The sequence below is a fragment of the Falco peregrinus genome, chromosome 7 (assembly GCF_023634155.1).
Source record: "Falco peregrinus isolate bFalPer1 chromosome 7, bFalPer1.pri, whole genome shotgun sequence".
Taxonomy (NCBI): Eukaryota; Metazoa; Chordata; class Aves; order Falconiformes; family Falconidae; genus Falco; species Falco peregrinus.
This window is the reverse complement of record NC_073727.1, coordinates 26562112-26574909: the sequence shown is the minus strand read 5'-3', so window position 1 is coordinate 26574909 and position 12798 is coordinate 26562112. Positions and strand designations below refer to the sequence as shown.

Genomic DNA, 12798 nt, shown 5'->3' with positions numbered 1-12798 from the left:
ATGTAACAGATCCAAATAACAAAGCAGATTATGAGGCTACTAAAACCGATTCTTAATAACATTCAGATAACGTCCTGGGAAAAAACTGTTTATACCCTCCTTTGATTGAAAACGCCCATATGAAATACACTAGAGCCTAAATATGTTAGATTATAAATTATTGTCGCAGGAGGCTTTAAGCACATAATTGCCTCTTTTAATTTAGTTTTAACGTGGAAAGGAAGAGCGCGCTGCAGAAGCCGCGCGGCGGGACCCGTCCCTCAGCGGGAAGGGGCCGAGGCGGTCGCTCCGTGTGAGAGAAGCCGCTCGCTCCGGCGCGAAAGCCCCCCCGCAGGGGCACGGCCGCGGCGGCCCGTCTCCCCCGCGCACCGCCCTCCCGCTGCGGCCCAGGTAAGCCCGCCCGGCTGCCCCTGCCCGCCGGCGCCGTCCGCGAAGCGCTGAGGCAAGCGGGGCCGCCGGCCTGCGGCTCCCGCCCGTCCCGCCGGGGCCCGTCCCCGCGCGGCGGACGGTTGGCGGCGGGGCGGTGGCTGCTGGGGCGGTGACCGTTAGCCCCGCCCCCCGCCCGCCCGCTGAGGGGCCGCGCGCGCCGTACCCCGCCGGGGGGGCGGGCCCGGCCGGGCCGGTGCTTGTTCTCCGCACCGCCGGGACAGCGACGCCGAGGCTCCCGGCTTGCTGCCGCCCCGCCATGGCTCCCGGCTCCGAGCGGCTCTTCGACTCCCTGGGACACTTCGGCAGGTACCGGCGCAGCCCCGTCCCGTCCCGAGCGGGCTGCGGCCCGCTGCCCCGCGCGCTCGCGGGGACTGTCACACCCGCGCTCACGCGTCCCCGCGCGGGGAGCGAGGGACACCCCCCCCCCCCCACGGGGCAGGGTACGGCGGCTGCCGCCGGGGGGACCCGCGGGCACACGGGGGTGACAGAGGGAGACCGCGCCGTGCGTCGCGTGTGCTCGCGGTGCTGCACGTGCCGCCGGTGGTTCGCAGGCACAGGGGCGCACGCGCTCGGCGGGGCCGGCACACGCGGGACACGGTGCTGCGCCCCCGGCCACAAACACGCACTACACAGAGGGGCGCTGGCGCCTGTCTTCACAGCACTGTGCACGCCCCCATATATAGTCCTCCATACATACGCCGTGACCCGTGCGGCGCACACGCGCTATGCACGCACACGCGCTATGCACGCACAGCTGTATATGTGCCACGTTCCCATTTGCACCCGCACACTACTTGTTCACACACAGGCTCGCACGCCTGTAGGCACCGTGCGCATTCATATGCGCTGTGCATGCAGTCACACGTGTTCATGTGTGTGCACTCTCAGACGCTTAACGTTCACACATTTCTTGCACCTGTGAGCGTGCACACACGCATGCATACACACATACCTCAGCCCTGGAGGAGCCCGTGTGCTTCAGGGGTGACGGGAGGGTACAAGCAGTACGTACAGGAGTATTGCAAGGGGCACAGACAGGCTGTTTCTGCATAGGGGCACAGGCTTGCTGTGCGTGACAGATGGTGTGTTTTTATTGAGGTTGGGCTTACTGCATGTGAAACATGGATATGGAGTATATGTATATATATTTATCGGCAAGGGATTATCTCTACTGGTAAATAGTGTGATGTGTGGTGGCGAGTTTTCCTCAGTGTGGTTTGTGGCTATGATGTGTGTGTAGACAGGCCTGGGTTGGTTAGATGGGATAAACAGATGTGGTGTGTATGCTTCTGTAGCTGTGGATGCAGGGCTGGTATATGAGGCTCTGTTTATAGCAGGTAACAAGAGAAGAAATGTTTGGCAAGGAAACAATATTTTAGAGGATATGGGGTGTAAGCCTGAGAGGCACACATCCTCACAGTGGGTTCTGTCCTGTACTTCCATGATGCTCTGATCGGTATGGATTTTGCAGGCACATACTCCTCAGAGCAGAATGGAGTTGCAGAACAGCTGGAATAGACCCACATGTCACAGTTTGGCTGCAGGTTCAAGTTGTCGAATTGCAGTGATACGCTTTCTAGCTGTCACCCCGGGCTAGCCTAACCCACAGCGCTGATCTCCTCTCTATCAGGGGCAGGCAGGAGCAGCATTTTGAACACAGGCTGGGAGCTCTTTTTAATGGTAGAAGTGCATACCTGAACTCTACAGCAGAATATGCTCTTAATATTACGTGCAAGCGGTAGTGGTGGGTATCGATAGCCTATGCAGACGACTAGGATGGAAAGACTTTTTCTTTGCTTAACTGGGACCTATGCTTAAATTACATGTTTGTCTAAGCTGTGACTTGCGTTCATATCTATCTGAACAATACCTCATTCATTATCAGTTCTGGGTCAGCAACAAAAATAACCTTGCTCTATGTGAACTAGGAGAGAATTCCTAGCAATCAGTTCCTAGCATCATTTGTTTCGCTGTTGCTGTTCTGTCTTGTGTGCTCTTTGTGGAAAGCAGGCACTTGGCACTGGTTACTGAAATAACATGGAAGTAGTTACGTGTAACTACCAAATTAGGTTTCCAACTTGAGAACATTCATCAATACTTTAGATAAAGTCTTCACAACTACTTCTTGCAATTAAGGCAGAACAATTCTACAGTGATAACCTCACATCCAGGGGCAAGTTTATTTGAGATGCAGTTCAATAGGAGTTGCTTTAGATTTGGGACCTTTGAGATGAACTGCAGACTACCAAAATTTGTGTAGTCATGTTAGACTTACGGCTGTTCAAGATTTCAAAGACCACATGCTACAAGTGAGTATAATAGTGGCTTATGGTGAATGCAGCTGTTTAAAAAATGTTGTAAAAACCTCTTTTTAAAATCACCTGATACTGCTAGATAAATGTTCGTACTTCATATAAAAAAATCTTGACTTTAACTATGAAGTTAGTTCTGGTTAGTTTTATGCACCATCATGACGCTGACAGATTATCAGTCATTTCTTCAGTTCAGGCAATTCTTATAGGGCCCATATAACCTATGAACTACATATGGATTCTGTAGATTTGCCACAGTTGGATTCTGAGCAATCCAAGCATGACTGTTAGTATTTTGAGACTTGTTTGATTTTATTAAAATCTGACAGATGCAGTAAAGAATGGCCAGCTGTTTTTGTGTATATAAATATATACATTGAAAGAGTATGTATGCATTATATATATGCACAGTATATATAATGAGTATGCATTGTATACATGCAATATATATAATATGTAATATATTAAATATATATGTAAGAATAATTCATATTTAGATAATATATAAACCTTTCACTTCAATTAAGATTGTGAATTTTGCAGAATTGATGTTAACATGGATGCTGACAATATTCTGCTTTCCGTTCGGGCTCTCGTTCAGACGTCTCAGTGATGCTATAGTTCTTACTGGGGTCTTGAGACATGCATGAACAACCGTAAAAATGTAAGGGCTTCTGTATCCTTTGCTGTTAAAGGAGGGCTTGATGCCTGTCTTTGAATTTGGGCATGGGTAGCATCTGTGGCCTATAAATTCAAGCAGGTTGTTTTAAACATCGTTCTTGAGTCTGTCTCTGGAGCAATGACTGCTCACTCTTGCAGAGGTGAATGAGAAAGAAAAAAAAGAGTCCTGTCTGCCTCAGATGGCCTCATCTTTAATGAGCTGCCAGGCCTTAAAGCTGGCGATTTACCTGCCTTGAACGGTACCCTTCTCCCATGCAGCAGTTCCTGCCAGACGGTGCTTACGGGCTCACCTTCTCTGCCCCCTGCCCCTTCCCCAGCCCCTGCCTGCCCACCCAGTCCAGCCGGACAAACCCACCGAGGGGCCTGTCAGGGAGGGAGGAGAGAGTCGGCCGCTGGCCGTGGCTGGCAGGCCCGGTACTGGGCAAGGGGAGACATGGCCAACAGGCATCGAGGTTGGCAGCACAGTGTGTGGGCAGCAGGGAGGCATGCCTTAGGGGCGGGCTGGCTGGCTCATGCTGCCTGCACTTCTAGTTCCCAGGTAAAGTAAAAGACTTCTAATAACTTTAATGACTTTAATCCACCATCGGGACACAGAACTTAATTGCCTGGTAGCTGCTGAGAAACAGGCTATGTATTTTGCAGCTCTGATCCACAGCATGACAAAAGTGCAGAACAGAGACATGATCTAATCAGGAATAGCTGTCTAGAGAGAAATCTGGCAAGGTACCTCTTATCCTTAGTGTGGATGTGAGTAAGGATTTGATTTCCCAGCTGGAATGTCTGGTAGCTATGAGGTGCATCTTACATGGTACATAGAGTTTTCCCTGTGATTTACAGTTTTCAAATCTTGGCTTATGCTTAGCTAAAAGCAGGTGGTGAAAATTGTCAGGGAGAGAGGGGAAGACTGAGTGTCACTGATGCTATTTCCAGGTGTTGTAATGAAATATTTCCAGAATCTTTTGCAAAGTTGGCTTTTGTTTTGTTGTTTTTTTTTTTTAAATACTCTGTCTTTTGCAAAGTTGAGTAAGTTACCCCGATTTTCAAATGTTGATTTTATAAATAATGTATTTACTAGCAGTTAGACTATCTAATAGATTAACAGTGACTGCTCTTTGTCTTTGCTGAAATGTTTGTGTATTTGTTCAGTTTTGAACATCTTTACATTGTTGTTTTACATGAACTTGTTGCCTGGTCAGTGGAGTTGCTATGATTTGGACTTCAGATGCAACCAATACAAGGGTTAGTAATGGTTGCTGCGAGGGGGAGAGAAGCAGGACAGGCTGCCTGTTTGGATAGGGTGCTCACCTGTTGCAGCCAAACATGGTGTTTAGTAGCGATTAATACACTTACCAACAGTTTCAACATTTTCTGTTAATTTCCCTGGAACTTTTCTGGTGTTCATAAATAGAACAGAGACTATGCTTAACTTGTGAAATGACTTTTGTAGAGATTCTTTCAATGGACTCTTACAATGCAGACCCTGCCAGTCAGTGCTATAGCAGCAATATTTGAACACAGTGCTAATGCCATTTGTCTTCTCCCTGCCCTGTAGGGCTCTTGGTTCACTTCTAAAATCCTACACCAAAGGGTCTGTCTTTTGACATCTCAGAATGTTTCCAGGCTCCTATTTTAATGCTGATGCCCTTATCCTCTCTCTTGTTTCAAAGCTCACAGCTCTTGTGATCAAATTACGTCTTCTGCAAATTGTGATGTGTACATGTTACTTCCAGGAATTCTTGGGTTTGTATCAAATAACAGAGTCCCAAGTATCTCAAGGATTGTGCTTACCATTATTTTTTTTTCCACAAAAAGAAAATAAGAATACTTTCAAGCAATGATTTTTCAAACTTAGATATTTTACGGATGTCTTGAAAGGTTCTTCCCCAACAAAAATACATTTTTCAACTAGAAAAGTGTACTTGCTGGACATGCAAAGGAATTGGTTTTCCTTTTCCAAGTTAGTATGGAGAAACAGGCAATCCTCTACAGCATTTGAACAGATGATTAGCTTTAACTTAGAAAATGGAAGCATTACAAGCTTTTTCTGAAATACTAATACATTTAGTTGTTTAGCACATCCTACACAAAATTAATATTTTAAAATAATTTAATGTGAATTTCTGTCTAAGCTTTGGGCACTTTCGTAAGATAAATAAATACTGTGGTCGAGAGCTTGTTCTAAAAAAAAATTTTTTCCCCATATACAAGCTACTTTATACAGTGGAAAAGTTTATCACATATCTGTCATTCAGTTTTCAAAACGTATCAGTGGACAGCTGTTTGTGCTTACTGGAATGTGCCAGTAGAAGAATCTCAAATCTAAGTCCTCCTTTGGCTCCTAGTCAGGGGTGGTGTTTGACAGAAACACTTGATAAATGTTCTTCAACTTTATAACTATGCTATATTATAACATCGAGTCAGTTTGTGCTCATCTCAGATGTTCATACAACAAAATAAGTGGACTTGACTGCATTTCATTCCTCCTCCCCCCCCCCCCCTTTTTTTTGGGGGGGGGGGGGGGCATGTCTGGATATTTTGCAAAGAGTACTTGATCCTGTTGGTTGTATGGCATCATAATAGCCTTGGAGAAGCAAGTCAAGCCGTGTGTTTTCACAGAACAGACTGTATCAGCTTAAACAAAGATCTTATTATCTATGCCTGACTAGGCAAAAGTAGAAATAGTCTCAAGACTCAGAACCAAAGTTGGATACTGGCAAGTGCTCGTGGATAATGGTGGCAACACTAGCAGTGTGGTCTGCAAGATGTACTAACAGCATTTGCTGGGATCCAGGTCATGTTGGCGGCAATCTAATGCTGGATCTGCGTAGACAAAAGTGTACTGCATCAGAATGTGCTGGCAACCTCATCCAGCCTGTTTCTGGATTGAAAAAGTAGATTAAAAAGTAATTACACTAATAGAAAAATAACTAAATAAAACCGGGATGAAATTGCACTTGTAGTATCCATTACTTCTCCAAGGCTAAAACCTGCAATACAAGCAACGCTCAAAACTAGTAGATCGGTTACAATTTGTAAAACAGCTGCTGAGATTCAACTGCCCCTCTGAAATGTTGGCAACCCCCCAGGGTGGCTTCTAGACAAAGCTGTAGCATGGACATAGTTGTGGCAGTGTGAGGCAGTTATCACACACATCAAGGATGATCAGCTGTTTCATCCCAGAATATTATGGTGTGAATGAAAAGGAAATAATAAGGCACTGCACAGTTTTTTTCCCTGTAATGCAATGCCTGGGCTTGGGATATCACTCCTATAAAAGCTCTGTCAATAATTTTCTCATAATGGTAATGATTTTCAGCAGTACTAAGATATCTCAAAGTTGGAAGGAAATGTTATATAAAAGGGCTTACTCATGGAAAGTTTGACCAGTTTATTGCATGAAGTGAAGTAATACAAGTGGAAAACAGCATTAAATTTAGAGAATCTTTCTAATGCCCCAGGAGCCTTCAGTAAATGCTGTGAAAATTTCTGTGCTACCATTTTGCTGTACACAGCAAGAATGGGACTGAGATATACAGCTGACATTTTATTTAAGGTAGCTTGAGGCATGAAGCTATAGCAGCTGAGCAAGAACATGAGATTCTCAACTTCTGAGAAATATGGGAAAAAAAGCAAGACATAGAAAATATTAAATGAGGTAGCTAAGTCTTGGTTGCAAGGCCAAGACTGGAAAAAGCATGATTTCAAACTGTACAAGACAGAGATTTACAAGGGCTAATAATGATGGTTCATCTGTCAGATTGTCCATATACTTCAAAAGAAATCTCAGCCATCTTTGAAAAATGCTGAAATACCTAGAGAGCTAATGTACACCTTAATATCATACATTGGCAGCCAAACTATAACGCTCATCTCACTCACAGCAAATGTTCTTTGAAAATCACATGCCATGAAAACGTGGTTTGAGGAATCTATAAGCACCATCCATTGGATCACAGACTGAACCCTTTTCTCAAGAAAAGGTTTTCATTAAGAGGTGAAGTTGTGTTTCCTCTTCCTAATATTTGGAGGCATTACTATTAGGTAACAGCATCAGAGGTGCAGCCTCAGCAGTGGTGCTGAGGCAGGAATACCGGACAAACCTTGGAGAACAGATGGAAAAGGCCTATAAGGCAGCGGGAGTAGGAAGGAAGTGCCGAAAAGGTGCTTTGAAAAACCGGAAATGATCTCCTGCTCTGTGAAGAGCAATCAGCAGCACACTTTGGATGGAGCTCAGTACCATTTAAATGTGTTATATCCGTGATGGCCTGGACTTTTCCAGTCATATTGTGACTTCTTTCTCCTAAGTTGTGAAAGAAATTTGAAAGTATCTTAAGTTCCTACCTGATCGCTTTGTGTAAGTCTATGCTAGCTGTATGGGGAAATCAGCTGTCCAAATTGAGGCACTAGTGAGCTCATCCCACTTAACTTTACACGCCTATAGTATAAACTTCAGATATCTGCATTTGTCACCTTGTCAAGGGGGAGAATTAAATCCTTTAAGGGCATGATCCATCTGTCTTACTTTCATTGAGTGATTTAGGACAAGGTAAGTGATGGTGGTGGTTCATCTGTGGTTCCTCACTGCTTGAAAAGAGGATCTAGGTAAGTAGTATGGATGTATATGCATACTGTATACAGTATATTGCATCCAAGTATACAGTATGCATGCAGATTCATTACTTTAAACCTAAATTAACTATTTGCGTACAGTATACATGCAGATTCTGTAAACCTAAGTTAACTATATAAGGCTTAACTAGAAGGCTGGGATGTGGGAAATGCTGCTGGCAGGACACTTTCGGTGTTACATTAGCCAGCATCTCAAGACAATGTGAAGCTGATACCAAGATCCTTGCATGGCTCTACTGTCAGACATCAAAAAAACCTGTCACATATGCATCAATATGACTGCTACAATGCTTGCTACCTTGTTGACTTTCCATCAGCTATCCTTGCTGTCAGTTCCTTGAATACAGGTAATTCCAGGAAGAGCTGATTTAGGTGAACTGTTAAATTGAGAGCTTTAAGATCAGAGAAATAAGAGAGAGATCAAGGCTGTTCTGAAAACATGGAAATCCCAAAGGTATGGAAAGTGAGGGAATAAAACCTGCAACTTCCTGAGAAGGAAAAAGGAAGATTAATGCAATCATTTAGAACTTATGAAGTAGTCAAAAATACATTTTTTCAGCCTTTGAATTGCAAGCATAGATCTCAGTGTCCTTGGTGAAAAATTGGAAAACATTAGAGGAGGCCCAGAGGAGGGCCAGGAAGATGATCAGAGGGCTGGAGCACCTCTCCTGTGAAGACAGGCTGAGAGAGCTGGGGTTGTTCAGCATGAAGAAGGGAAGACTCCGGGGAGACCTTACTGCAGCCTTTCAGTACCTAAAGGAGGCCTATAAGAAAGCTGGAGACAGACATTTTAGTAGGGCCTGTAGCGATAGGACAAGGGGTAATGGTTTTAAGCTGAAAGATGGTAGCTTTAGGTTAGCTATTAGGAAAAAAATCTTCACTGTGAGGGTGGTGAGACACTGGCACAGGTTGCCCAGAGAAGCTGTGGATGCACCATCCCTGGAAGTGTTCAAGGCCAGGCTGGATGGGGCTGTGAGCAACCTGGTCTGGTGGAAGGTGTCCCTGCCCATGGCAGGGGCCTGAAAGTAGATCTTTAAGGTCCCTTCCAACCCAAACCGTTTTATGATTACTAATAATATTCATTTAGCCCTTGTTCTATGAATAAATATTACCATTTCTGTGATGTAATATTTCATTTGATGGATGTGTGTTTAGTGCTAGAGAGAAAGTCAAATACAAAAGAGAAAACATGAGCAATAATAGATAAGCAATATCTGAAGGCGTTCTCTAACACAAAGCCATTTGATATATGGTGAAATTATAGTGATGACACCACATTTCATTTAAATAATTTATATTAATGGCTTATAGTCCAGAACAAATTATTGATTGGATTTTTTTTCCTGCATCTTTGGAACTAGTTAAGTTAATAGAGCTGGGAAATACCATAGACTTCTTATAGCTCCACCCTTCTGAGGGCAAGAATTTGTTTTAGTCCCAGGGTCAGAGCAACTGGGACCTCATCTCCCTTACAGTTGTATTTTAAGCTTTTCGGAGAACTGTTGTCCTTTGTAGATCAGTGTAGCCAAGCTCAGTTCTGTCTCACCCATTGAAAACAGAGAGGGAATTTGGTACAAAAATAGATTTATGTAGAAGAATCCCAGATGTTCTGATCAGAATCCAGCTGCTTTAATTTATGTAAGGTTAGGAAACAGCATTATTCCAGATTATTCCCTTGTATGAACTACTGTAAGAGAAAGACTCAAGAAAAGAACCTGACAGTACTGTGGAAGTATAAGCAGGTAGAAGAGCATTACAGAATATATTTACTAAGAGGTCAAAGTGCATTCTTAGCCTTGGAAACAGTCAAATCTGTAATTTGCATTTCTTTGTTTTTAATGTAAATTAATTCCATTTTTAACAGTTTAAAGAAAAAGGCAGTAGCATCATATTCCTTGAATGACAGGAAATGAAAAGGTTGCTTTTCACTAAGAAATCAAGGACAATTGAGAATAACTCAGTGTGTTGGTCACAGAAGAGACAAATGACCAATAAAAATAATGAAAATGTATTTTCTTTGGGAAAGATCAATAATGGTATTAAGATTTTTGACTTGTCTTCTTTAGAGAGCATGTAGAAAAGCTCTTTGTCCAGTTAAAATCAAAGGCAGTTATATCACATATTCAAGTTCTATTAAATCAACTTTCGGCATTTCATTCTATTTTATATGCTCTACAATGTGTAAATCTCTCTGAGGAGAGAAAACACAAATATTTTTCTTGTCCTGTGAAGACACAGGCTAGCCAAACAAATACCCAAGACTGAAACTGGTAGGGGATATAAATAAACAAAAATTCGACAGAAGTTCATGACCAGGCTGCTAATCAAAACAAAATAAACTCAAAAGCTCTCCAGTGGAATTTAATCATTTAATACAGTCTTATCATCGGGGAGATTCCCATGACCATTTCGGGAGGAAGGGTTGAGGACTTCTAGGCAAAGAGTGTGTTACACATCTGCAATGAAGAGGAACAGTGTGGAGGGAAGGTGGACTACAAACCTGCAACAGAAGCTGAGAGTCCTCTTGTGCTCAGTAGCATTCTTTTATGTGCATTTAGAGATAACCTGCCTTGCCTTGGAGAAGATGGCCTGTCAGGGATCCTAACCTGGCCGAGCAGGAGCGTGGGTGGGACAGAGTAGCTGAACTTGCAAGAGCCTCTGAACACTGATCATCAGTGTAGACTCCCGAAAAGAGTGGAAGAAGGGAGCTATGTCTTACTCCTCTTTGGTGTTCTAACTGATCTTTAACAAAAGTCGGTAGAAGTTACAAGCTACTCTGTTACACAAAGAGAGAAAAGCTGTTGGTGTGGAGGCTGTTTTCCTTTTGAATGTAGAATGTAGCTGCTAAATACGGATGTGCAAACGCAAGTTTAATAGAAGACAATACTTGGACCATACCAGACTGTGCATTAAATCGCATCTCTTTCTTCGAGCTGTAGAACTGTAGAATTACAAGTGTAGAATTCTATACAGGTAGAATTGCAACTTGCTGTGTTCTCTTTGGCAGCAAAGAATCTCTGGCTGAAACCAAGTTACTTTTCCTAAAGTGATACCTTGATTTACGTGTTGACTTTGTCCCAAATTTTAGAAGACAGTATTATCTGACACTTACTTCCCTAAATGTAGATTTTTTTAAAGTGGTAATTACTTACTTTTTTTTTCAGTGAAATATTCCTAAAAAGCTAGTAGGACAAAGTTGTCTGCTTAAGCTTTCCTGTTTTGCTCTTGATGAAGAGTCACTGTAGTGAAAGTCAGAATTAACAAAAGGACATTGCAAGAGTTGCAAATGGGGCCAGGGAGAGTAAAATGACCCATTATCCAGGTGATGCAATGCCTTTGTAGCCCATAGAAATAGATTAAATCATTGTAATCATATTTGAGGCTGTAAAAGTAGTGCTAGGGATAAAATTACTGCTTATATTAAGGAAGACAGAAACAACAGAGCAACCCGAAATTCCATGACATTTCTGTCAAATATTTACAGAAATGGTGTAAACATAATTTGATCCACAGAGCTAATATTCCTTATTATTTCTAATTGAAAATTTGGAAGATACTAATATGTGTTGGAATGGTTACAGACGTTTGCTGGGAAAGTGATATCCAGTATTCTTAAATTAATTATGCAGATTTCTTACTTGTTTCACCTTTTCCCATGAGAACTTTCAGAAACTTGTAAGAATGAGAAATTTTACAATCATTTTCCAAGCAAGGAGGAATTATATTTCTGATACAGAAATTTAAGGCCTTGGATAGTATGCTTAACAATATGTGTGGCGTGGCATGAAGAGAATTTATGTAGACCTCAGACTGAAAATGAGCTGTCTGCATCCAAATCTGCTTAGGTATTACCATGAATAGGAAACAAAACGTTCTTAAAAAACATTATGACAATGGTAAGACCTATTTATTTTGCAAAATAGTCTTTGAAGAATACATTGTTAGTTGCATGTATTCAATCCACGTATTTGTACCTTCAGCTATACCAGATTCAGAGTTTTGCAATAGAAATATTTAAATAGAGTAACAAATACATAAAAACATAATTCATATGAAAACCAATTAGTTTTATTTCAGGAGTACAGACAGGGGAAAAAAAAAGATAAAATAAACCTAACTTCCATAGTTTGAACAAAGTAAATGAAATGTGTCATCAAGGTAAACAGCAGAAAACATCTGATTTCCGAAATGGGAAAAGAAGAATGAAATACAACAGTTTATATATGAAGTACTGCCTATGTCTATAATTAGATGGAATCTCAATAAAAACATTTAAATTCTATTAGACACTTTACAGATTATGATGTGAAACTATTTGCTTACATAAGCTGATGGAAACACTACAGCATGGAAGAGAATTAAATACCCAGTTTGGATTTGTCCCCAAAAAAGAGGTTGAGCAAAAGACAGCAGTGTTACCAAAGATACTGGAATTGAGTTTTCCCTGTGAGAAGTAATGCTAGTAATATATCATGCAGACAGAGTACATGCTAATTTTCTAAATGGTTGATGTTTATTAAAATGCTCTTCCTGGAATGGGAACATCCAAGTATAGAGCCTGAGGTGTTACTGCTGTTCAAGTGTAACCACTCTGCCGTGTTTAGCACTGATCCAAATAATTCCAAAAGAAACCTAAATAACTTAAAACCTGCATGATCATGTTCTTTTTTAATTAAATTACCTGGTATATACCATTGATGCAGGTAAAGCAGAAAGGACAAGTGGATAACTAGAATGAAATAGACTG

General features: G+C 42.2%; 1 protein-coding gene across 2 annotated transcripts in view; it reads left to right on the top strand.

The window, feature by feature from the left end:
- Window positions 1-615: 615 nt before the first annotated feature.
- SLC22A16 (solute carrier family 22 member 16) overlaps window positions 616-12798 on the top strand; it is a 35063-nt gene continuing 22880 nt past the window's right edge. For both annotated transcript variants that reach the window (XM_055811024.1, XM_055811023.1), the window contains exon 1: window positions 616-735. In XM_055811024.1, coding sequence (XP_055666999.1) covers window positions 686-735 — 50 coding nt within the window. In that variant the 5' untranslated portion in view covers window positions 616-685. The remainder of the gene's footprint in view (window positions 736-12798) is intronic.